Source organism: Eublepharis macularius, chromosome 6 (assembly GCF_028583425.1).
Source record: "Eublepharis macularius isolate TG4126 chromosome 6, MPM_Emac_v1.0, whole genome shotgun sequence".
NCBI lineage: Eukaryota > Metazoa > Chordata > Lepidosauria > Squamata > Eublepharidae > Eublepharis > Eublepharis macularius.
Window position 1 is genome coordinate 60,075,480 of NC_072795.1, and position 27,073 is coordinate 60,102,552.

General features: G+C 44.1%; 1 protein-coding gene across 16 annotated transcripts in view; it reads left to right on the forward strand.

Moving 5' to 3' along the window:
• Nucleotides 1–27,073, forward strand: part of KIF1A (kinesin family member 1A) — a 125,101-nt gene that overhangs the window by 15,940 nt on the left and 82,088 nt on the right. For all 16 annotated transcript variants that reach the window (XM_054982324.1, XM_054982330.1, XM_054982331.1 and 13 more), the window contains exons 2-8: nt 15,219–15,295; nt 19,032–19,211; nt 21,640–21,705; nt 22,715–22,893; nt 23,827–23,938; nt 24,680–24,757; nt 25,213–25,278. In XM_054982324.1, the coding sequence (XP_054838299.1) occupies nt 15,219–15,295; nt 19,032–19,211; nt 21,640–21,705; nt 22,715–22,893; nt 23,827–23,938; nt 24,680–24,757; nt 25,213–25,278 (758 nt within the window). The remainder of the gene's footprint in view (nt 1–15,218; nt 15,296–19,031; nt 19,212–21,639; nt 21,706–22,714; nt 22,894–23,826; nt 23,939–24,679; nt 24,758–25,212; nt 25,279–27,073) is intronic.

A 27,073-nucleotide genomic window follows, 5' to 3' on the forward strand; every position in this document is an offset into this window, starting at 1 on the left:
ATGTATGGACCGCTTTGACCCAGTAATGTTGGATATTGACAAGACCTAGGCATCTGTGAAGGCCCCTACTTGCTCACTTCCCATCCTGGCTGTTAAAAGCATGTAAAGACCTGGAATTCTCCTGTAATAACTACTGATCTCCAGACAAAAAACAGTTCCTCTGGAGGAAATGGCAGCTTCGGAAATGCCCATGGCTACCATGGCACCCACCAGTACCTTTCCTGGTGCCTATCAGGTGTTTTTAGAAAGTGGTTGGCAACCAAGAGATCAGTAATTATCCTTATAGAAGCAAGGCTTAAATGGTTCAGAGGTATTCATTTTTGGAAAAAAAGAAGAAAGCATCTAATACAATTATTCTCTTCCTCTGTCCATCAGAACTTGAATGAAAGGGACTGATAGGTACAGCTCAAACAAAAATGCCTATTTATGCAACATAAAAATAGAATTCAGTGCTATAAATTGTGGTAATGGCCTTTTTAAAAAAAAGGATTAAATAAATTAATGGAAGCTGCTTTTATTAGATTGCTGTTTCTCTGGGCAGATTAGTTCTGTGATTATTTCCCCCAACTTTTAAAAAACAAAACAAAATGCAGCTTCTGGAACTGCCATCTAACATGGGAGGCTGGGGTGGATAATGGGGGAGATGTGCTATTTAATTTTTCCCTGTTTCCTACGTTTCCAGCTTATTGCCTTTTTCCTCAGCCTACTTTTACTCCCTGCTAGAGAAAATATATAGATGCCCATAAAATTCCTCCATGGAGGCAGCAATTGTGATCAGAAAATGGTGCAAGGAAAAAGATGCTGGTAGCTGTTGTCCCTCTGTGCTGGTTTCTCACATTAAATTACAGTTCCAGAGTACTGATAATGTCTACTCCCAACCCCCACTAACCCCCCCCCCCCGCAACTTCCTGCAAGCAGTAGGAGAAGGGCACAATTGGATAGAATCTCAAGGGGCCGAGTAGATAAAGAGATAAAAGAAAAGGCTTGGCTGACTTGAGACTTTTTCTTTAACACTTTGTTTAAAATTATGATGGCATCATCCGCTTCCAGTTTCTTTTTTATTTATTGAAAATCAAATATCTGTTGTTAGTTGAGAAGGGACCTGATACCCTCTAAATTACAACCAGAGTAAAATGATGCATTATTCTCAGTTGCGTGCTTGGTACAGTTTAGGGGCAAAGGTTAAGCATCACACAAGGGGATCTGCAGCTAAGATAAATATGTGCAAAACTGAGAACTGCATCAGCGGTACGTACCTCCAAAGGAATAAACTGTGATGCAGCAAAGCATATTCGATGTGCTGCATCCTTAAAAAACACTGTTCCTGTGTAGAGATCAGCATAGCCTGGTGACTGGTATAAAAGAAAGCTTGAGATTCTAACTAGATATGCATCTTTCTGCATTGTCTAGCTTTTTCATATTTAATCATCACATGCTGGAGCGGAGGGAGAATGATTCGGACTGGGATCATGATATGAAGAGATAGCAAGAGAGGAGAGTTTGGGGAGAGGAAGAGCTCAGTAGGGATGTGATGTTATAAAATCCACCTTGTGAAGCTGCCATTTCCTCCAGGGGAACAGATCTTTGTGATCTGGAGATCAGTTGTAGTTTTGGGAGAATTCCTGGCCCTGCCAAGAGGTTGACAACTAGGACTCCCATTCCCCCCCCCCCCAGATCTCCCACTCCCAGTCTTTATCCCCCGCCACCTCTTACTTGACTGTCGGGGGTGGGGGTGGGGGTGGGTGGAAGGCACGTGAATGGGCTTGTGAGCCCTGCAGCTTGCTCATTGGGTGCAGGGCTGATTTGATAAAGATTGGCCTCAAACATTAGATTGGGGAATGATTTTTATCAAATCAGCCCATCACAAGACCCGTCACTTCTCTGTCACACTGGGAATGACATTATTCCCAGCACAACAAGAAAGTGCTCCAGAGCACATGGACGCTGTGCAAGCCAAGTCTGCATGGGTTTATTTTGCTGCTTCAGTTCCCATACTGCAGCATTTTCCCCTGACCATCTGCACCAGATTTGCTGCCATGAGTAGTCGCTCCAGCCAGGGCCAGTGCCACCATTGAGGTGGTGAGGAGGGTACCGCAGGGCTGGAGTGAGCACCGGAGGGGGTGCCGAGGACAGAGGTGTGCGCCACGGAGCTGGTGTGCCTGGCCCACAGCTGCTGCTGCAGCTGGCCAGCCCCGTGCTGTCACCGCCACACGTCCCTGGCCGGGCACAGCAGCCGCGGGCCAGGCACGGCAGGCGGCCGGGGTGGCATGCGGAGCGCAGGCAGCCTCCTCGTGCCACCCCAGCCACCTGCTGGCCAATGGGCCCAGCTTTGCTGCATGATGACGTCATCATGTGATGATATCATCACACAGTCCGGGGGGGGCGTGCGCGCACTGTGCACGTGTGCACAGGAGGGTGGCCGCTGGTGCCAGAAACCCTGGCGCCGGCGGTAACTCCAGCAACTATGTGGCTTTTCCACAGCTTTCCTGGGAGTGCTTACACCACGACTTCTTTGAAAAACCTGCTTTGCGGTCCTGCTGTTTTCCCATGCACACTCCTTATTCCAGTTTTGGGTGTTCTATCCTCTTCCCCCCCCCCCCTTTCCCATCCCCTGCCAGCCCAATTCATTGCAATTGGCTACTCTCATCTATCCAGGCACTCTCTTTTCCATCTCTTCTCCTATCCTCTTTCCTTTTTAAAAAAAATGTTAAATCCATCTCAAAATTGATGAAGCATTTGTTTGACAGCATGGATGGGAAAGTTCCCTTTTAATTCTTTTTGAAGAGAGATGGCACAACTGAAATTAACTGAACTTCGTCAATTTCACCTCCTAGTTAACCAGGAGGCTGGTCAATTTCACCCCATTTGTATCCATACCTGTTGCAATTAAAAGTTTTAAAAAAGTTGCCTCCTCAACCTGAGAACCAGCCCGAACGGAGCTGCCCAGATATGACAAAAGGAGGGGGGGGGATGCAGACCAAACATGAGAGGTATTAATGGCCACATGCAAGCCAATTCCATGCCTTTTGGCTTGACTTCATAGTGAGATGTTATGCCCCCCAGTGCAAAAGGGACTGAGGTAGGTCCTCCTGGTGTGCTCTCCCAACCCTACTAGCAACCCAACCCACCACAGAAAGCCGCAGCATAAATGAAAGACCTAAGAGGAAGGCCCTGTCTTCCTTTCCCACTGTTCTTAAATAAATATGCCCTAGTTTTATTCAAGTACTATCTGCAAAGGGTAAATTACTAGAGGGTCTGGGGGTTAGTTTTATTTTATTTTTACTCACCTCAAACCAGAGGAATTGGGAAGTCAGTGGGCTTGGAGAAGCAGCCGTTTTTCTTCCCTTCAGCATCCCCTCCCCCATTGTCCAACCTAGGTTGTATTTCTTGTTTCCTCAACTAGGGAATATATATAAGACATATATATATAAGCCAATATATATAAGACATATATGTGTGTCTTATAGCATTATCAAGTGATTCTGAATATTTCCAAGTCTAAATTGCACACCCTTGATAAATACTGCTAAAACAAATCTCTAAAACAATTAGAATAAGCCTCCTTCTCACACTACACAAGCTGTTTTAAAACATTAAAGTGTGAATGAGGCAAGTACATGTGATTACATCTTTCTGTTTGTGCACTCAATAGAAAGCCCATATGTGTCTTACATGCCATGCATTGTCATTGTGTAACATAAATAGCCTGCAGTGTGTAGTTTAAATGCATATTATGCGATGAGCAGTAAGTGGCATCTGAGATGGGTTTTCAAAAGCATCAAATAACTTGCTAAACATTCAGAGCAGCAGGACACAAAGCTAAAGGATACATCCTGCACTACCTGATTTTTAAAATTTGAGCTTCAGTTGTGAGGATGCTGTAACTGTCTGTATCGTAGTGTAGTGGGAGCACCTGAAAAAAGAAACAATGAGAGCCAGACAGTACTGACAAACTCTAGTGCAAATGGCAGCCATTTTAACTTGCATTGCTCTTCTTTTATGGCAAATTGTTTCAGGGTTGTTAAGTGCACTACAATAAATGGGGCTGTTTTCCTGGTACCACAACTGTCTTTAGTTCTCAAGTTTTGCAAGGGTGTGCAACAGCCTTCCTCTATTTTGTGTTCTCTCTAATTATTTTTTTTCTCTATAACCTAAAGAACTAGCTTACCATTGGCACAGAGGAGCCTGCATGATTAGATTCTTCTAATTTTCATGGCACATCAGTTGCCTGTTAAGAATTTCATTTTCCACTCAACACCGACTTCTTATTCTGAAAGATAAATTGATGCCTAGAATTATGTAATTGTTATTCTTAGGCTTGCCATTATTCTCTGTTTGAGCTCCTGCCTGCTGTGACGCTCTTATTTTAAAATGCAATAAACAATTAAAGGAGAATGACAGAGCAAGCCAGTCTCAGTTCTTGGATTGCCATGGTAACATTCTTGACATCAGAGGAGAAATATGGTGCAGAATCCCAAATTTGCCCCCTAAGTACAATGTCGGCATTGTTCTTGGAGACAAGTTTCAAGTGCTTCAGATACTGAATTGCTAGCTGGTGCATGTTCGAGCATCGCAACTGATGCTCAAAACAAAGGAATGAAATGGTCCTAAAGTTCAATTGGTATATACTTGTTCACTGAGATTTTACTGGATTTCCCCCTGCTTTTTCTCCAAGGAATACAGCATATATGGTCTGCCTTTTTTCCTCACAACAGTCCTGTGAAGTAGTTTAGATAATAGTGACTGATCCAAAATCACCCAATGAGTTTCATGGAGGAGTGGGGATTGGAATCTGAATATCCCCAGTCCTAGAGCCCACCATTCTGGCCACCACTCCTCAGTGACTATCAAGACTGTTTAATTGTATTCCTTGCTTTCCCAGCCATGCTGTTCATGATCCTTTAACTGGAGTTGGTAGAGATCAGACCTGGATCCATATGCTTGCAAACCATATGCTTTGCTGTTGAGCCAAGAAATGTCCCATAATTTTGATCCATCGCTGGTTGCCTTACTCTTCATGGTAAGGAAAATATATGTACTGATCTCCCAAAGCCTAACGTGTCGGCAGGATGCAACCAATCTTGATAATGTGTTTCTTCCACAAACTTGACTCAATGAAGGTCGTCTCTTAACTATGAAAGCATAGTTCATGTGAATTTGTGGCATTGCCAAAACCCAGGTGAAGAATTTTGCTGCCCCAAGCTACTGCAACACATAAACTGACAATTGTACCTTGGCATCTTTTGTAACATTGCAAAGTATTCTGAAATACACATCCAAGATTCTATACTGTTTCATTGAATCCCCAACAACTTTGCTGCCTCCCATATCTGTTTTAAGTTTACTTATGCATTTGAACTGGCTTTAGGCTTTGCTACACACTTGGAGGCACTGTAACAAGCAAAGTCATCCCTTTGCTAGCTCAGAGCAAACTTGTGTATTGCAGGGTATTTAAAACAATGTTTAGGGATCTTTAAGCAGTGTATACCAAAGTCTACTTCCAGCACAGAACTGAGCATAACTAGGGGGAATAAGCACTCTTAAAAGAAAAGGGTTTTTATTGAGATCACATAAGCCAAATCAAACCACAGTTACAAGTGTGTGTGTGTGAGGGAAAGAGAGGTTACAAGAAAGATATGTGTGTGTGTATGAGAGAGAGCACAATTGCAAAGCAGCAAACCAAAAACCTTTCTCTAACAGTCTGTAAGGGAAAATGGTAGGGGGATATGACCTCTCCTGTATAGTGTGGAAATCCTGTAGAATCCCGATATGAGAGTGGGAGAGGAGAGAGAGAGAGAGAGAGAGACCAGCTCATGTCTCCAAGGAACCTGCTGGAAAAACTGCTGCAAAGCATTGGAGATTTAGGAGCAATATTTATCATACAGATGTTAATGCTCTGAAATGTGCTGGTTATAAGATGGGGTAATGATAAGTGAACAAAAGACTAGGAGGTGACAGATGGCTGTCTCTAGGAGGAGGATGGGTCTGTGATAAGGCTGATCACTGGCTAGATCCTGTTCTGCGTTAAGGCTATCAGAAAATCGAATTCTGGAGAATCACTCAAGTTTAAAGTGGGGAGGAGGCTGATATTGACAAGGGGAGTTTTCTTAGTTTGCATAAAAGTTAAAAATGCTTCCTAGAGGAGGTTTGGAGAAAAACCACCCTAAAGGGAGGGGCTGAATAACAAGATTAAGGGGAGGGCAGGAATCTTCCTGTCCAGTCACTAAGATAAGGGGAGGAACTAGATGGGGCAGTCCATTGCTCATTGTCTTGGAGACCTAGGTCATTCATTAGGGCCAAATTATTCAGAGAGGAGGCTCCAGAGTCCTTGGGGAGAATGGCCGTCCAATTTAATCAGACTGATGTGGGGTGTAGGGAGGATCGGTCCGCATTCCATTGCTGCTTAACAACTCACCACTAGACATGGGCACAAACAGCATTATGAACAGAAAAAACCAACTAACAGCCTAATCTTCTGTTCTTCCTGAGGCCCCATCCTAAATGAACAGGTGGTCCTTGCAAGCCTCTTTGGCAAGCCAGACAGTCTGGCACCTGCTGCAATTAATCCTCTTGGCAACCGGAGGCAGGGAGGGACTGAACTCTGTCTGAACTCCTTCTGGCTTTCCTTCTGGCTTTAACCCTTCAATGTACTTCCAGCAGAGAGTCCCATTTTTGCCACTGTGAAGAGAAAATGGCAGCCAATGGGGAGACCCATGGATCATGCCTTTCCCAGGGTGCAAGCTCTCTGAAACTTGGAGGTCTTCAGAGGACAGTGAGGACTATGTCCCCTGCAAATTTGGTGGGTATTGGACACTGGGAAGGTCACTTTGTGGGGTGTTTAAAGGGCCCTGCCCCTTGCACGTGGCAGGAAAGGGCCCTTTAAACTATCAGCTGGCAGGCGGCGGGGGGGGAATCCCCTCCTGCCACCTGCCAGCTGATAGTTTAAAGGGAACTTTAAAGGCAAGTGGGTTTGAGGGGAAGGGGGCTAAGGGGGGGTTGGGGTGGGGTTCTGGCCCCCCACAAACAACAAACATGTCCGGGAACAGTTCATGTTTGTCCATGTTTGTTGTTCGTTGTTCGTGGATGGCACCAAATGACGAACAGGGTGTTCGGGGTTTTTTTTTCCGTTCGTGCCCATGTCTACTCACCACCTTGTGCTTGGCATAACTCACTGCCACTGCTGTTAGCTTAGCTTTAGCAGGATGCAGGCTCCATTTTCTAGCCCAAAGCCCATGTTAGAACCAAAGTGAAGACCCAAAAATGGCCCCCTCCTTAAGGAAGGGTCTGGGGGCTACATTACCACATTGTGAGCTGGTGAATTTTTTTACTTCAAGTTGTTTGACCTAGCCAATATTTTTAGTAACTAAAAATCAAGGCCGTTTCCACATGGCCAAAGCCTCCGGAAGATTGCACGAAACTCATGGAATGAAGCGTCTTCCTAGCGTGATTTCCTGGCACGATCCCATTTAATGGCGCGATTTCTGATGTCATTGCACCATTAAAGGGGAGCGTGCCCGGAAATCACACTAGGAAGCCGCTTTGTTCCATGAGTTTTGCGCAACCTTACGAGTGTGTGTGAAAACGGCCCAAGTATCCTAATTACAAAATCAGTGCCTTTTCCAGATTTGACAGACTACCCCTTGTCCCCTCTGGGGCCAGATCCTAAGACCAAAGTGGTATATTGAGGAAGTGAGGGGAATTAATCCATAGAGTTAGGCATATGGTAAAACATTTCTCTCAGTACTTTACCACATGGTTCCTCTGTGTGTGTGTGTGTGTGTGTGTGTGTGTGTGTGAGTGAGTGAGTGAGTGAGTGAGTGAGTGAGAGAGATTTTTTACTGAGTTATGAGCCTTTGATTAAGTTGGGCTGTTAGCTAGTTGTTGAGAACTTCTATGAGTCATGATAGTTTTTCATTAAGAGATTAAGGACAAGTGGCTCAAATTAAGGACACTCAGTCATTTTCTGTTTCTGACGTGTGGGAGACTCATCATAGCTACGTCTGTTGTTAGCCCAAGTAATTGATGCACATGTCCATTGACTTTTGAGTGTTTGCTGTCATCTTTGCTCAACAAGTACATCTGAGTCCCTCACAGAAGGGTTTGGTGGCAGTGTTTAACAGCAGGGATGGACCTCAATTTAAGATTGGTTAAGATATCCTGCTAAGGAGGGCAAAGCTCAGTTTATTCATTTTACTTCTTTCTACTAAAGCTGGCTTTGCACAAGTGCTTCGAACCAATGTTGTTTCTGTGTGGTATTAAAAAAAGGAATGCATGAAAGTTATTACCTCATCTACTGTATCTGTAGCAATTTGCCTTTATAGATGATACTGTAATATTCAGAAACCCCATATTTTGTTATAGTTACAGACAGCTAGAATTTGGAGCAGTTTCATAAAAAGGGGGGTCTTCCACAGTGGAACATTTTCCAATGGTTTCCTTGTTGCCTCTGCAGCTCTCAGTTCAGCAAATGTTAACAGGGCTTCCACATGGCAGGTTTCTCCACATTTTTCCTGCCCAGTTCCTGCAAGACCATTCTCCCCTCCCTCACCACAGCAGGGGGTTATTTTGTTTTTTTGTAACTGATATATCAATATGTCAGTTACCAATTTTTTTTTAAAAAAAACCCCACTGATGTGGCATGCCACAACTGTGGTACTGTCACAATCTCTCAGCCTAACCTGCTTCACAAAGTTGTCATTGTGACGATAAGGTGGAGGAGAGGTAAATGATATGATACGCTGTTTTGGGTCCTCCTGATTATGAAGAAAGTAGGATGTGAATTTTTAAAAATAAATTCAGGGAACTGGGCAGGGAAAAGAGCACCAGTGTGGAGGAGATCAGGACTTTCCCATCAACACAGCTGGCACCTCTGCTTTGTTGTTATCTTTCCAGGATGTACCAGAGCAGATTTCAGAAAAAATGTACCAAGCTGGGGGAAATCTAGGGGATGCACAAAAGTGCCATTGTGTTTGGAGAAAAATATACATCTAAGCTGGGGGATACAATGTTTATGGAAAGCTCCTAGATGTTATTTAGGAGGTTCTTTCTACACAGGCCTGAACTCGGCAAGTTCTTGTGAGGGACTGTGGTGGGCTTCCCTCTGCTTTTCTTTCTTCAAGTTAGCTTGTTCTGAATCGTCAGTCTCCATCTATTGGAAAAGATCCTCAGCAATTTCCTGGGTAAATGCAACATCTTATGTCACAGCAAAAAAGCAGCCCCGTGGCTGTTTTACATTGTTGCTATAAATGGAAATTACTAGTAGAGGTGTGCACTGACAAAAATTTCATTATAATTTTGGATTCAGGAATCAGGGAGAAATTTTTACTGTGATTGCTGATTTCTGAGTAGAACATTACCAGTTTGGGATGCAAATGTGCATGGTTTTTTTGGGTTTCTGAGTTTCAGGACCATTGTTTTCAATGGGGAATGTATTTGAAGGTCTGAGGCAGCTGTTTATGAAGATAATAGCACCAGTTTTGCACAGAACAAAGTCCTCCCTCTAATCTAAAGATCCCTACACTTCAAGCAGATCGAACAAAGGGCTTTGATTTTGCAGACCCCTAAGTAGATGCCTCTTGATGCAGGTGCACTTCTCTACTGATTCCTGTGGGGGTGGGGAATGGCAGTCTAGGGGCAGCCTAGCAGAAGAACACTGATCAGCTACCAGGATTTAAAAATAAAACTTGTCTGCATTCATATCATTTTCCTTCTCTGACAGGGACTGGCTGACATTCTTTTAACCTTTCCACTGAAAACAGTTTGCTGTACTTTGTTGTTGTGGTTTACTTCCTTTCACAAACTGATAAAGGAGGGAGGGAAGGAGAACCACAGTTCTGTGATTATTCCCTATGAAGGACTTGGGAGGGGGCTGGAGTGGCTGTTTTTCAAGCAAATAACGCAGAATTTCTGGGGAGCTAGAGCTGCCTGTCCACTAAAAAATCTCCCAAGTAGTATCTATCCAGCCATCCTACTGGCAGAGGAAAAAATGGCCTCACCCCCATAAAAGAGGGAGGGAAGGAGAAGTAGCAACCCAGGACTGCACTCTGCTGGGCCTTGTGCCTGGCTTGTGCTGGCTAGGAGCCACCTTCCTCAGGCCACTGCCTGGGAAATTTGGAGAATCAATGAAAAACAAAATGCTTGCTGCTGCTAAGTACCTGAACAGAAAAAACTACCAAGATGTGTGTGTGACACTGTGTGTGTTTTGTAATGCCTAAAAATCCCAGATTTCTGTAACCATTCTGAAAATCATAATGATGACCAAAAGCAGTGATTTTCATGTATATTTTTGGCTTGAGAATTTCAGAATGAACACCCCTAGTTTACTAGATAGAAACATGGTAACTCTCCTTCGCAGGTATAGCTCATTGAAAAGTGAGGAACATCACAGAGAAACAGAACAATGGATATAAGTGAAGCCAGCAAATAACAATAATAGTTCATGTTGGTAAAGGATGAAAAAATCCAGCCCAAACATCTGGTGGACTGTGATAACACAAAATAATAGTAACCATTTACAATACCAGCTAACTCCTCTGGATCTATTACAGTTGTATTGAAACTATTATTTTAATTGTTATTGTTTAATTAATTTTTGTATTATTTAAATTATGGTTTAAAACATAGAATCATAGAGTTGGAAGGGGCCATACAGACCATCTAGTCCAACCCCCTGCCCAGTGCAGGATCAGCCTAAAGCATCTCTGACAAGTATTCATCCAGCCTCTTCTTGAAAACTGCCAGTGAGGGGGAGCTCACCACCTCCCTAGGCAGCTGATTCCACTTTTGAACTACTCTGACCATGAAAACGTTTTTCCTAATATCCAGCCGGTACCTTTGTGCATGTAATTTAAGCCTATTGCTTCAGGTCCTACCCTCTGCTGCTAACTGGAACAGCTCCTTGCCGTCCTCCAAATGCCGTCCTTTCAAATATTTAAAGAGAGCAATCATGCCCCCCCTCAACCTCCTCTTCTCCAAACTAAACATTCCCAAGGCCCTCAGCCTTACCTTGTAGGGCTCAGTTTCCAGACCCCTGATCATTCTCGTCGCTCTCCTCTGCACCCTCTCGATTTTGTCCACATCCTTTTTGAAGTGAGGCCTCCAGAACTGCACACAATACTCCAGGTGTGGCCTGACCAAGGCAGTATAGAGAGGGGCTATGACCTCCTGCAATTTTGACGCTATGGCCCCTTTGATACAACCCAAGATTGAATTAGCCTTTTTTGCCACCGCATCACACTGACTGCTCATATTTAGTTTACAGTCCACTCTTACCCCAAGATCCCTTTCACATATACTACTGCCCAGAAGTGTATCCCCCACCCAGTATTTGTGCTTCCCATTTTTGTGGCCCAAATGTAATACTGTGCACTTGTCTTTGTTGAATTGCATCCTATTCACAGCTGCCCACTACTCCAGAGTATTCAGGTCTTGTTGAATTTTAATTCTGTCTTCTTGGGTGTTTGCTACTCCTCCCAATTTGGTATCATCAGCAAATTTAATGAGCAGCCCTTCCACTCCTTCATCCAGATCATTGATAAAAATATTGAAAAGTACCGGGCCCAAAACCGAGCCCTGCGGCACCCCACTGGACACCTCCCTCCAATCTGATGAAACGTCGTTGACCACCACTCTTTGAGTGTGGTCCTCTAACCAGTTCCCTATCCACTGAACTGTCCTATAGTCCACTCCACAGTCTTCCAGTTTGCCCATCAGAATGTTATGGGGGACCTTATCAAAAGCTTTACTGAAATCCAGATAAATCACGTCAACAGAGTTCCCCCGATCCAGTAAGCTGGTCACTCAATTAAAGAAGGAAACCAGGTTGGTTTGGCAAGATCTGTTAGGAACAAAACCATGCTGACTTCCCTGGATCACTGATCTGTCCTTCAGATGCTTACAGATTGATCCCTTTAAAATCTGTTCTAATATCTTCCCAGCAACAGAAGTCAGACTGACTGGCCTGTAGTTTCCCGGGTCATCCTTCTTCCCTTTCTTAATGACTGGGATAACATTTGCTCTTCTTCAATCTTGTGGCACATCCCCAGTCCTCCAGGAGGCCTTGAATGTTTCACTATATTTTTATTTAGGTACCTGTGAGGCTCCTCTTCACTGGTCCCCCCACCTGACTTTCTGCCAACCTGCCAGCTCCTCAGGCAGGTGTCCTCCAGCCCCAGATGGGCAGAGAAGGGGGTTGCACCACTTTGTTCCTTCTCCTGCCCTGGAAGTGACAGCACACTCCTGCTGCCTCTCCCTACAATTCCTCCTTAGCCCTCACAGGAACCTGCCTTTAAAAGATTCCCCTTGCCCCACCTCTCTGGGTCTTCTTCCAGTCCTCACCCAGCCTCCTTGAGTGGCTCTTCTCCCAGTCTATCTGATGGGAGAGCTGTGTAGACTCTGCAGTCTCCCCGCTCCATCCACTCCTTCTCAGCCCAGGGTGGGGTGTTTGCTCTGTTCTTTGCCTGGCTCGTCTCTGCTGCTTCTGAAGCCTTTCCAGTGGTTCCCTTGCCAATCTAGGGCCTGTGCTTGGCCAGCTCATGCTGTCAATAACTTCCTGTGAGCTTGGCTGAGGTTGAGTTGCCTGAGCAGCTGCAGGAGAAGGGTGAATCAGCTGGGTGACTGGTGGCTGTTCCCCAGGGTTTTTGCCTGGGCATCGGCTGCTGATGTCCTAATGGTGAAGGTGGCCTGGAGTTCTATAGATGACCTGCAGCTGAGGTACTAATACAAGAAGCGCAGCAGGACCTGAGGACATGCCTGCTGCTGCAGGGCTGGGGGGTAGGGGTGGACAGGAGGATGGCATTACTGGACAGCACCTTTGAGCATGGAAAAGTGGCATATAAATTATTTAAGTAAAATACATGTACAGCTCCATCTCATGTGTGGTAGTATGGTGTGAAGAGCATTTGTGAATAACATGGTCGTTTGTGTGGGACTCACCATGTATCTGTTTAACAGAAATGGGACCTTAAAGATCCATACAAATAGCTCTGTCTGCATGGTGCAGTATTCACAAGCATATCCAGATCATAAGAGTATGGGACTGTACTTTGCTGAAATAGTTCCCAAATTGCCAAGATGCATCTGATGGATCTGTTTTGGTTTATTATTCGTTTCATTTTTTAAATTTAAATTGATTACATCATTTTATGTAGCTCAAATCAGCTAACAACTTAAAAAGATATTAAAATGCTAAATAGTATACTTAAACACAACATGCTATCAAAGAACAATTTACTTAAACAGGTTTCAGAAGTAATATCTTAATCAAAAGAGGTGAAAGGAAGAGTAAAAACTCTAGATCAAGAAATCTAAGATGGCCCTAGTATTTTTATTTCTACTTTTAAATTGACAGGCTGCTCGTACTTCTGTTTGCACTATCTTGTCATTATTTGCACAAATATAATTTGCACAAATAATTTGCACAAGTATATAACCTCTGTACACAACTCTTTAGAGCTTTTGGTTCTTCAAGTGGACCAAGGAGTGGGTGTCTTAAAAAGTGTCTTGAAAAGCAGTGATCTTTGTTGGACTTTGTTCTAAATCTAGTAGATTTTTCTGCTGGTTTCTAGTAGATTTTTCTGCTGGTTGAATTAATACTGTTATTTTTATTATTATGTTATCTTGTACTGATTTTATCATTGTTACCTGTCTTGGGTCTCAAGAGCAGGGATAATTGGTTCTGAATGGACAAAAGAGCTATGCAGGTTGATGCGAGAATGAGGAGGAAAATGGATGAGTGCCCTTCCTCCTCCTTGTGGCAGTGGAAAAGCTGTTTGGATCAAGTCCAGTGGGCCTTCGCTCACCCAAGTCTGCACAGGCTTGGCCTGCTTGTATTAAGTAGTGCAGTTAATACAAGCAAACCTCTTTTGTTCTATTACATATTGCAGGGCATGAATGTATTGGTGGTAATGATTGCAGTCGAATGTATTGATGTTCTGAGATGCCAGAATGGACATACGTTTACTTGCCTAAAGCGAGGGTATGATTTGATATAAAGAAATCTATGTAGCCAAAACTTTTAAAAAGAAAACAAACAAATCACAATCATTTAATGACAATGGGAGAGTTGTAGTTGTAGAGGACATGTTAGGGTTAGCGGTCCAGTACTAAGCACGTATCTGTCCTTATGGAGAAAAGAAACTGAAAAGGATAATTTGAGAACATAATTGAATCTATGAGTTGGGGGGGATTTGCCTTATCTTCCACCCTCAATTCCATAGACATGACATTGTGAAGCTTCTCTATAGAGGAGTCCTCATTTCATAAAGGACATGAGTCTTCAAAAACATTGGAACTGCAAGGGTAGAAGAAACCTCTGGTTTTGTATTATAGTATTTTCTTCAGATATTTCCATCTTAAAGTTGGCACCTGATTCTGCTTTGCTAAACCAGAGATGCATTCATCGATTGACATAATACAGAAATATCCTGTCCGATGCACCCTGACCACACCTAGGGACTTATTAATGTGGAGATCTTTGGACTGCTAATTGCTGAATGTACTGATGTGGCTTTGGGTATTTGGATGCTGCAAGGAAACAATCCATAGCATCTCAGGGCCAAGCTACAAGTGACGCCTTACACAGGTTGGACACTTGTCAGCTTCCCTCAAGTTTTGATGGGAAATGTAGGCGTCCTGGTTTTACAGCTTGGCTCTCCATTACAGCTGCAAGACCAGGATGCCTACATTTCCCATCAAAACTTGAGGGAAGCTGACACATGTCCAACCTGTGTCAGGCGTCACTTGTAGCTTGGCTCTCAGTCTTTGTTTGACAGTCAAGTTTAGATCAGTTTCTAAGCCAAAGGCAAAGACCTCCTTCTGCTATTCTAAACGAAGCTGTATTTTGAACATCCTTTGTAGCCATTTTCATTTGTTATGTCTGTGAACATGACAGGCGAATGTGCTGCGTGCAATCCTTTCAAGACACTTGACATGACTGATGTTTCTTCTGAAAGGGGTCACACACATATATTCTAGCAAGCATACCAGAACATGCATAGTATACTCTAGATTAATCTGGGATCTAGTATGTGTGTATCAAGGTTGAAAATCCACGTTGCCTATTTTTTAAAAAAATGGTGATTGCACATATTGGGAGGATCACAGTTAGCATGTTCATTTCGTATGCACAGTTAATAGCACCAGGATTGTAATGACCGAAAGGGACTTATGTGAATGTTTTATTGATGTCTTAAAATGTTTTTTTTTCTATTTCTTTCTAGCTATCATTAATCCAAAGCAGCCCAAGGAGACACCCAAAAGTTTCAGTTTTGACTATTCCTATTGGTCTCACACAACTGTAAGTGGACATTAGCACATAAGAATGGGGTGTATTTGCTTGGGGGGCACCTTTGAACAGATGAGCCCTGAATTTTATTTTTTTTATCTAGAATGAATGAGTGAGTGAATGAATGAAGGAATTAATTAATTAATATCTGGCTAAAAATAATTCAAGGAAATTATTCAGTGAATTATTTCAAACAGGAAATAATTTTAAGCCGTTCACAGGCCAGTTGCAGGGAGAAAGTGACTCAGCTGCTTTACTGACTTTGCCTGACTGTATTTGTGGGTCCTTGTATTACCCATCGTGTAAGATCTAGGAAAGGTTGTTGAGTCAAGTATATGAGCTTTTATAGGATGCTGCTTCTCAGAGCCATATCAGTTAGAGTCAAATTCCTCGATTGTTTCAATTATGATACTAATTCTACATGGAAGAAAATGAAAACTGAGGCTAGTCCAAGCCATGACACAACATCCTATGTGATTCAGCTGATAATAGATAAGCCGCCCTTTTCTAAGTATTTGGATCAACTTCCTTCTTCAGCATCTTCCAGTTACCCAACCAAATGCAATCACATACTGTAATTCAGCTTGTCATTGGCAGCAAATGACAAGACCCCTTCCAGTTGGGTTTCCACCCGGGACATGGGGTCAAGACATTGCTGGTCGCCCTCACAGACGACCTCCGCAGACATCTGGATCAGGGCGGATCAGCACTGCTGATTTTGCTGGATCTGTCAGCAGCGTTTGATACGGTTGATCATGAGCTTTTGACCCACCGCCTTGCAGATGTGGGGATTCAGGGGACAGCACTGCAGTGACTGGTCTCCTTTCTCCATGATCGGGGACAGAGGGTGGCGCTTGGGGAGAGAGTGTCATCTCGTAGGCCACTGGTATGTGGTGTGCCACAGGGAGCGATACTCTCTCCATTATTGTTTAATATCTATATGCGCCCCCTCGCCCGGCTGGTGCGGAGTTTCGGGCTTGGGTGTCACCAATATGCGAATGACACCCAGCTTTATCTGCTGTTGGACGGGCGGCCTGGATCGGCCCCTGATGCCCTGGAGCGTGCTTTTGAGGCTGTGGCTGGTTGGTTGAGACAAAGTCGGCTGAAATTGAATCCCACGAAGACGGAGGTCCTGTATGTGGGTCGTGGGGAGATGGCTTTGGGACCCCGGCTTCCTACACTTGATGGGGCAGTACTTACACTGGCCCCGAGAGTTAGGAGCCTGGGGGTGATTCTGGATTCCTCCCTGAAGGTGGAGGACCAGATCACTGCAGTTGCCAGGTCTTCCTTTTATCATCTTCGGCAGGCCAGGCAGCTTGCCCCTTATTTGTCTCCCCATGACTTGACTACAGTGGTCCAAGCAATGGTCACCTCTAGGTTGGATTACTGTAACGCGCTCTACGCTGGGCTTCCCATGGGCCTGATCCGGCGGTTACAGCTGGTACAGAATGCAGCAGCGCGGGTCATTGCTGGAGCACCGGTGTGGGAGCATATTACACCGGTGCTACGCCAGCTGCATTGGCTGCCAGTGGAGTACCGAATCAGGTTCAAGGTTTTGGTGTTAACCTACAAAGCCCTACGCGGATTGGGACCGACGTATCTGAGGGACCGTCTCTCACCTTATGAGCCCCAGAGGACTCTCCGCTCTGGTGGAAAACATCTTTTAAGTGTCCCTGGCCCTAGGGAGGCCCGCCTGGTGTCGACCAGGGCCAGGGCCTTTTCAGTCCTGGCCCCGGCCTGGTGGAATGCTCTGTCTTGCGAGACAAGGGCCCGGCAAGATTTGCTTGCATTTCGCCGGGCCTGTAAGACAGAGCTATTCCGCCAGGTGTATGGTTGACGCCGGGCGGTCCCCCCCCTCCATCGCCCCTATGCAAACACAGAGGCATGTATGAACTACTATGCAGTATGAACTGTAATATTTAATGCTTTTAAATGTTTTAATGTATTATTTAATGCTTTTAAATGTTTTTAATGGTTGGGTGATGTTTGTATTTGTTATCCGCCCTGAGCCTGCTAAGCGGGGAGGGCGGAATATAAATATAATAAATTAAATTAAATTATATATAATAAATTAAATTAAATGCTGTCACTGTTTCAGAACCGAGGAGGGAAGCTCTAGGCCAGGGGATAGCTGTCCCTTAAGGTGCTCTCTTCTCTCACTGCCTTAATTGTATTTACTGCCCTTGGGTTGCTACCTCCCAACCATTTTCATATTGCTAGACCTTAACTTACAAAGTGGATGGGAACTGATTGAATACTTCCTGTCTGGTGAAAATTGGCCGTGATCAGAATATTTGCACATGCATAGGATTTCTCAGGCTGATTCATATATGCAAATGGGTGGTAGCTTATAGTGCAGCTGTGTGGACCATGTGCTTCTATCAATATTCATGCAGCCAGTGCCAGCCACTTTTTGATAGTTTTTTGCTGAAAACAGTTACACTGTATGGTGAGTCGCTTCACATCAATGTCTTGCCTCATCAGAATATCCTCCACGCAGTTGCAGCATAGGAAAGGAGACCTCCTGCATACTTAAAGCATTATAGCTGGGAATGATATATATATATATATATATATATATATATATATATATATATATAATGATCTCCTCTCATCTTTTGAAGATGTAAAGTATAATATGTAGAATATGGAACCATTTGGGATGTGGCAATCCTAACTGCCCTGCAGGATTACACATTAAAGGAGCAGGATCTTGATCAGGACGTCTTCCAAGTATATTATAAACATACTTCCCATAAGTATGTATGTGATTTGCTGCAGCAAACACAAGGCTGATTATCAGTAATGGAATGGACTTCCATAAACATGATGACTTCACTGGGTGCTCATTTTTCTCCAGGAGTTTTCCAGAAATATGTAAGGATTTTGCAGATCAGACCAGCAGTCTGTCTAGTCCAGCATCGCATTTCCCACAATGGCCTATTGGATGCCCTGGACAACCCACAAGCAGGACATAATATTCAAAGCTTGCACCTATTTTGCCCCGCTCTAGCAACTGGTATTCAGAGTAGCACTGCCTCTAACATGTAAATTCCATGTAGACATTGTGATTAATAACTATTGATGGACTTACTTGTTTCCATGCATTGTTTCCTTTTGAAATCATAGATATCATTAAATCCTGTGACAGTCAGTTCTACAAGTTAATGGAGTTTTGTGTGGGGAAAGTATTTTGTCTGTTCTGACTTGATTGCGTATCAATTTATTGGGTGACCCCTTATTCTGTTGTTATGAAGAGGGAAAAAACTATATATCTTTCTCATAATTTTATACATTTTAGGTACATAATTTTATAAACCACTCTCCAGTTTCATGATAATTGTAATTTACAAAACTGAAAAGCCCCCCAGTCTTCACAGATAAGGTGCTCCGACCCCATCATTTTTGTTGCCTTAATACCGAAGGCAAGACAATTTTGATCTGATGTGACGTAGCACCTGCTTTTTATGCAGAAGGTCCCATATTCAATCCCAGGTTCTCCAGCTAAAACAAGCAGGTAGTAGGAGATGTGAAAGACCTCCACTTGAGACTCTGGAGAACTGCTACCAGTCAGAGTAGACAATATGGACCTTGGTATTCCAGTGGTTGAACTCGGTATAAGGCAGCTTCATGTATGTATAGTCTCTAGTAGTACTATGGAAAAGGGAGAAGTTGTATTGTTTTCTCTCTTCTTCTGTTTATTACCTTTCTTCCTCACCTTGTTCCCCGTTTTCTTTTTTCTTAATAGCCTGAAGATATCAACTATGCCTCTCAAAAGCAGGTGTACCGGGATATTGGAGAGGAGATGCTGCAGCATGCTTTTGAAGGTTATAATGTCTGCATCTTTGCTTATGGCCAGACTGGGGCTGGCAAGTCCTATACTATGATGGGCAGGCAGGAGAAAGACCAACAAGGCATCATCCCCCAGGTAATTGTGACAAGAAATTGGCAGCATACATGCTGAGCCAAGAAGGAATTCTTTGGGATGAAAGAGAGGTGGGAAACAGGAGCATGGCTGTAATCGCTGTATGACAGACAGGAAGTTGGTGGGTGAAAATGGGCATGAAAATCAGTGACTCATTGGCGGAAAGGAAAGGAAGGATGTGGTGCCACCTAGTGTGTAGTGAGTTAGGTGCAGTATCACCGTGTACAAAATCAGGAACCATTTACCAAATATGGTCAAAATACTTTGATGAAGAGGAAGGAATGAAGAGGAAGGCTGGTCCCAACAGGAAATGTCAAAATGGCAAAGAGGCCTTTTAGCTGATATAGGTTGCTACATAAAAGCAGCTTCTCACCAGCTTGTGGAATTTTTAGTACATTTGTGTACAAGAGGAGCTGAGTTCAGAAAGCCAGTGAGATCTGTAGTTTCTGCTCGAGATCCCTGGGAAAAATTTGTCTGCTTATTTGGCAAAACTGAGTGACCTCATTACAGGAGTTTTATAAGACTTTACATAAATACTGTATTATTTCAATTTAAAAGTATGTTCAAAACAGTTTCCATAGGCAGCAAATAACTCTATTGTCAGGCTCCTCTTTGGGGTCATCGGAGCCTGGGAGGGTGCCAGCCCGAATCCAGGTTGGATTTCGCACAGGGTTGGACTCAGAAATGTGGGGAGGAGGAGGCTTGGTGACACCCTGGTTCCCTCTCTCCCCTCACCAGGGTGGATCAGCTAGCTTATGCCCTTCTCTCTGCCTTGTCACACTCACTCTCTGTGACACCTCCACTCTCACTTGCATCCAATCTCAACTACTCATCAGCCACCCTGTGTTTCACCCTTATATAGCCCACCTGGGGGAGACTCCCACCCTTCCCCCCAGACTTTACCTGTCTGTGGCCGCCCTGTCCCCTCCCTGGTGATGGCCAGGGCTGTCTGCCTCTCCTGGGGCTTGGTCGGGCCCCTGGCCCCTCCCCATGCCTCCTTGGCTGCTCTTTGTGGTGGGGCTGGCTGGCCCCCACCAGTGGATGTGGCTTGGCTTCCATCATGGCATGGCATGTGCTTCCAGGCTTGCCGTTGCTCCTGGTGCTTCTGTGTCGCTCTCCAGAGCTGTTGCAGCTCCTGCAGCTTGGAGGTTGGCAGCCCCTGGCTCTTCTGCCAGCTGTGCCGGTGTTTCTGTGGTTTGTGCCCCACTCCTTGGCTGCTGTGCAGGCCCAGCATGCCTGGCCACTTCTATGGCTCCACTGGCAGCCTTCGAGCCCCCTTCTGGCTCGGTGGGTCACACCACTGCAGTGGCCTCTGCAGCTGCTGGGTCTCTCCCCAGCCCCGCTGAGCATTAGACTGCTGCAGCAGCCAGGCTGGTGACAGGTGCTCCTTCTCCCTGCTCCCCTGGCTCTGCATCGCTGCACACTCCGCATTGCTGCACACTGAGTCCGGGGTGGGGGGGGGGTGCGTCTCTTCCCGCGGACACCTATCTATTAATATTTGGAAGTAAGTTGTGTCCTAACAACTCTGTTTAAAAAGGGGATTTGTTCCAGCCAGTAAATTATGGGTGCTGGAAGTCAAGTTGGCCTAATATTGACAACAATGTTCAATCCAGGCTCCCTTAAAATATCACAGAGGCTGCTGGTATGTAATACTTGTATCATGCACAGCTGCATGTAAGCCCAAGATTGTACCTGCTATCCTGTGTGACACTGCAGGGAGTGCTGGGGTATACTTCTCCTATCTTGTGCTGCTTTATCAGGGTCCAGTAGAATGGAGTCCTGAGATTGCCTTTTAGAGTGCTTCCACATGAACATGTCTGTAGGTAATCAGTATTAGGAATCAGATTACCAGTTATCTTTGTTCTACATATGCAAAGGAACAGTTTCTTTTCGGATCACTGCTAATTTGGACTAGCAATGCACACATGAGATGAAGCTAGAGGAGAACCAAAAGCAACAGTAACTGGCAGCTCCTGCAATAAGAAATCTCTCTTTAACCACCTCCTGCAAAACCTTCCAATTGCGTGTACCTATCATTGTCTGGTGTCACTCATTTGAATCATGTGTTATTGCCCTCAATAATGCTCACACTTCCGTTAAGGAATAGTAAAGACAACTTCAGTCAATTGGTAGAAAGCTCTGTAAGGAAAAATGCATATAGATATGCTTAGTGCGCGCTCTCTCTCTCTCTGTATATATAGCTAAGCATTGTTTTTAAGGAGCAATCACCCTTGTAGCAGTGCTACCATCTAAAATTGTTATGCTTGGCCAGTGGCCACAGTTCCCAGTGGAGTGGCAAGAGTTGTGAGTGACACTATTGTTGAATAGTTAGAAATATCTTTGGCAGCCAGATTCTTGTGGTGGATTTCCAGTAAATGGTGTTATTGTTAGCAATACATGCAACTCCTTCTCTTCCTTTTTTTCCCTGCAGCTATGTGAGGACCTCTTCTCCCGAATCAATGACACAACGAATGACAATATGTCTTACTCAGTGGAGGTATAACAGATACTTGTCCACAATCTTTAGTATTCTGGGGGCAACAGGGAACTTGTGATGATGTTATTGAACATGCATGGAAATAAGATCTACTTGTGGAGACAAAAAGTTACTTAAAATGTATTAAACATGCTCTGAATTAGCATGGCACTAACTTCTAGGATAGACTAGCTTCAGGCACTTGTCTTAGAGGACTGCTTCTTTACCCGTATGTTCAGGTATTGACCCAGGGCAGACAGGGAAGCAAAAACGACCTTGAAGCAAGCTGAGTGGCCCCTGCAGCGCAACTAGCCAGAGCATCAGTTCACCCATTGCTTCTTCCTGCAAACTGGCAGCAGTGCAGGAGGGGACACTTAATGAGCTGGCACTCTGCCAAGAACCACTGCTGATAAAGGGGCTGAGCCAAATGTTCCCTGTTGGGGTTTGGCTCTCCTTGTTCCTGGCCACCAGTGGCCCATCAGGAAATTTCCCTGTAAGTTAAACGGCCAGTCCATTCCTGGTATTGATTCAATGAACTGCTTTTATTCCTGTCAATATTAATCTTGTAGGGAACTTCTGCATGTCCACCTTCTCTGAATATTCAGAAATGACGTGTCTCTTATGTTTACCAAACAGCTCACTTTTGTCAGTCCTTTTCAGTGTTGCTGTTAGTGCCATTCCCTTTGCACATTTCCTTGAGTTTCACAGGAATTTTTGAGGAACACTCATTTGACCACTAGAGTGCCTGGTTGAAGTTCTTATTCAGCAGTTATTGAGGACAAAGAGGTTACATCCCATTCACTTCAATTGAGTTTATGCCTCCTCATTTTTTCTGGATTATGTTTGGTTTCTTTATAGGTTTTCTTTTTTGTGGGGTCTTCCTACATGATTTTTGTCCTTTGACTGCTACAGTGTTCTAAAAAAGTGACTTGCAGAGTGTGTATGTACACAACATGTTGTCCCCTGTGCTACTGCTTGTTTGAGATTTCTTATAGTGTCATTCTCATACTCTGTATATTATATCCCATAGGTAAGCTACATGGAAATATACTGTGAACGTGTGCGTGACCTCCTGAACCCCAAGAATAAAGGGAACCTGAGGGTGAGAGAGCACCCACTCCTTGGTCCATATGTCGAGGATCTATCAAAATTAGCTGTCACATCCTACAATGACATCCAGGACCTGATGGACTCTGGGAACAAAGCTAGGTAAAAAAGAAATGCATATCCTATATTCCAGTGGAGTCATGTATTTGGTTGTTATTCAGTGCTCATCTCACCAGTCTTATTTCTATTTGTGATAAAGAGCTGATGTAGGGCAAAATGGTAGAGTGCTGAGATATCCAGGTGATTTGGGAAACCTTTCGAAGGGAGTAAGCCTAGTACAGTTAACACAAGGAATGGCCACTGTTCAGGCAGCTGTAACTGGATTCAGAATGATGTTTCCCGGTGGAGTCATGACTTCAATATTTTGCAAGATTGAGCAGCTTGGTGGAATCCTAATATTGTTCACTTCTACCCATTTTTCCTTTACAGCATCTATGGCCGTTTCCACATGTCTTACCTACCTGCGGAACATCGCACGAAACTCCTGGAAGACAGTGTCTTCTCGTGCGAAATTGCACCAGGAAGACGCTGTTATCCAGGAGTTTTTGCGCAAACCCTTCCGGGTCTTTCACGCAGTGTTCCTCAGGCAGGTAAGATGTGTGGAAACGGCCCATATTTTCTTTTACTTTTCGATATAAGTTTTCATCTAGGCTTCCATTTGAGGTTTTAGTTTGCAATGATTGTACATGGTTTTTGTCTAATGTTCCCTGCTACCTGTGGAATTGGAAGCACAGCGTAATAGCTGTCAAACATGTAGCCTTACTCTTCTACTGGGAAAAAGTACTTTAGTACCGTCTGTTTTGTACCTTGTCAATGTTTTTGCTGCTTTTCATGGTAATTTTAAAGGATTGTTTCTGCGCCCAAGTACTGTTAGCTCTAGAGTAGGGGTTGCCTGCTTGTACCTTTGTTAACCAGGCTTCCCAATTGAGTGGAAGTATTGAGATCCTAGAGACGAGCCTTCCAATAGCATTGAATTATTCTATCAGGTCCAATGGGCAATAGACTGAGTTCTTGCCTGCTATTCTTGCTCCACAGGACAGTGGCTGCCACCAACATGAATGAAACCAGCAGTCGCTCTCATGCTGTCTTCAATATTATCTTCACTCAAAAACGGCATGATGCTGAAACTGACATCACTACTGAGAAGGTGAATGAGGGCAGGCTAACAGAGACTGGCAGCAGGAGGAGTTTGGATGGAGCTTGGCTTGGTACCTTCTGAACTATAATGTTCCTCTGACTGCAGTCAAGAGGTGGTGGCTTAACTGAATGAATGGGCTTGAAGGGATGATGATAACTATAAAAGAAATGGGAGTGAACACAGCTTTGAAAAAATGCTTAAAAGATGAACCTGCTATTATTTACTTTTCCTATTCATCAATTGACAGGCTATCCTTTACATATATTATAGCTTGCCTTGAGGAGAGTATGGAAAGAATAAAACCTGGGGGACACAGGTTTTATAATGGTTCAGTGCCATTAGTTGTCTGGCCTGGAACAAAGAGAAGAGATGCACTAAGGATTTCTGTCTAGCGAAGACATTCAAAGCTTATAACACTTAAATATCTTCAGTGCATGCTGAGGTCATGCCAAGCAGGAGATGGATTGAGTTATCCTGGATTTCAGCCCTTCAGTTTGCAAAATGTTTCTCCTGCTGAACTGTTTAGTATTTCTAGACAGTTAATATGTGCATCATCCCAGAGATAAGTGAAGACTAAACTGAGATTGTTGTGTCCTATCTTATTTTTACCTAATGTAGAGATTCTTCTATGTACTGGAAAAAATTGTATACCTTATAATGTCTGAATGGCAGACAAAGTGTCTTTTTTCTTTTGTTCCAGATAGACCTGGTGGTGGGTATCACAGGCAATAATTTTTGTTTTGATTTTAGGTCAGCAAAATCAGTTTGGTGGATCTTGCAGGCAGTGAACGGGCTGACTCCACAGGAGCAAAAGGCACAAGGCTGAAGGTAAGAGAAGAGCCCAAATTAAGTTAGGTATTTATATACGTACCTTTGCTGTATATACAGTTGGACACCCTGAGCCCTGATCTGATAACACAAGATTTTAAAATATATATATATAGCAAACAATTGGAGTAAGTATCCTTGTAATCATTGTTCCCTATTTGTTCCTTTTCTGTCACCTATCTAGCTCATATCACATTCTTTTCTATGTCATTGACTACTGCTAATTCCTTATTGGATAGCTATATATTGCCAGCTCACGTTACCAGCACTCATTCATTCTGGGGAGGGAGAACAATGGGCAAAGCTGCTTGTCACTATGGGATATGTGTCATAGAAGTTAACTCAAGAGTAACATTGGATCCTGGTGGTTGTGCCAAGTAAAATACAGTGAGGTGTGAAAATGATTTCTTTTTTAAAAATTCGATGGTGGAATTGGAATTGTCTCATTCACACAGGAGGGGGCAAACATCAACAAATCACTGACTACGCTGGGGAAGGTGATTTCTGCTCTGGCTGAGATGGTAAGCTCCACTGATATGAGTGGGTGGGGATATTTGTCTACAGCCAACTTAATACTTTTTAGAATTAAAATTGGACACTTGCAATTCATCTGGTTTTCTCAAGTTAGGCTAGGCTAATGACTAAAAGTGTTTTATAAAAAACAAAACAATCCACAACATTGTTGTAAATCATAAATTAAAAGACTAAATAAAAATTTTAAGTGCTACATTTTGAATTTTTAAATTTATTTTTGTTTGCAAATATTCTGAAAGCTTCAATTAGAATCAGATATGAATGACGTGCTCCAGAAGACCTAAAACTCTTCAGGGCTGGTTCTTTGGATAAATTATTGGTATGGCTGCTGTATACTCACACATTCCCCAAGAGTTCAGAATAGAAATGGGTTTTAAGATCAAAGGTAATCCTTGTACTCTAGTCCAGAGAGAGCATACAAAAAACAGCTACTTTATCGCTGATAACCAGCAGAAAACATTAATGGAACGTAGTAATCTATGTTACACTGGTTGTAGAATGGAGAAGGAAAAATTTGTGTTTTTGTTTTCGGCCTGCTGGCTTAGTCAAGATATTTGGCTTCTTTTCTGAACCAAACCAGACAAAGGTACTTTTCGCACTCAGGTTTTAAAGCGTGTCTGTACCTGTTCCACATCCCATGTTTGCAGGGGTTTCACATTTGCAAGCTAGTCATTGGATGCGGTGCCACTCTTTTCTCCCATTACCCCGATTTTTCTCCCTGCTGATATACCCCAATGTTAACTTTTAATCAGCTGCCCAGTCAAGGCAGACTCGATTAATGCCAGTGCGAATATTTTGCAGCGCTCCCCCTTCTTTTCCCTGGTTGCTGACTGGTTAGTGTGAAATTAACCACACCCACGTAACTCAGTTCTCTGAACTCCTCTTTTTCGCCATTTTTTTGGCTGCACATACAGTCTCTCTTACTTTATGACTCTGACATATACTTTTCCTTTGGGTGGGACCTGAAAGGGAGGGGGGTTGTTTTAACTTCATTCCCCTTTCTCCGCTTTATGTGCTATCCCTGCTCCCTGGCGCGTTTCATGCGAGCATTGCTTGTTTACTCTTTAAGCTGGGTTGGGTTGTTTTCCTCCCCTTCTCCTCAGCATGGATCCATTTCCTTTTCTCTCCCTCTCTCAAGAGCATCTCTCAAAATGCTGTCAGAGTGGCAGGGCAACTCTTTCATCCCCCCCCTCCACCTTTTCAAGCCAGCGAGTGAAAGCACGAGGTGGGGGAGGAGGAGTGAGTGGCCTGGATGTTAAGGTTACATTACTGGTGTGAGGGAGAGGGGGAGAGGGAGAGAGGCGTGGGTCTCAACTGGCTCTCCACTTCATGCAGCCCGCGTGCTAAGCTCAGCCAAATTGTGCCGGCAGGTTCAAGAGCTGCTGCAGCCCCTCCTCTCTGGAGTGCATGCACGTGCAGTCCCCACACATTTCGCAGCCCCTCAGAAGACACGCCAAGCCCCGGCTCGGCGTGTCTCAGCAGAGCTAGAGGCGGGTATGAGTCTGATCCCTCCCCCACCATGCCTAACCCCTGGGGAGGCAAGTCCTGCCTTACTTCAGGAAGAGTGAGGTGGGGGTGGTTGGTTGAAGGGGCGGCATGGGGAGAGGCTTGTCTGTCCGAAGATGTAATGCAGGGTCGTTACCACACATGCTCAAAGTTTAAAAAAAAAAATGCTGACTTGCACTGCAATGCCCCAAAAGTCTGAAACTGAACAGGGGCTTCCAGGCAGGTGTCTAGCCAGGCTGTGCAATGCAAATTCAGAGCTTCTGATTAGATGTGAAA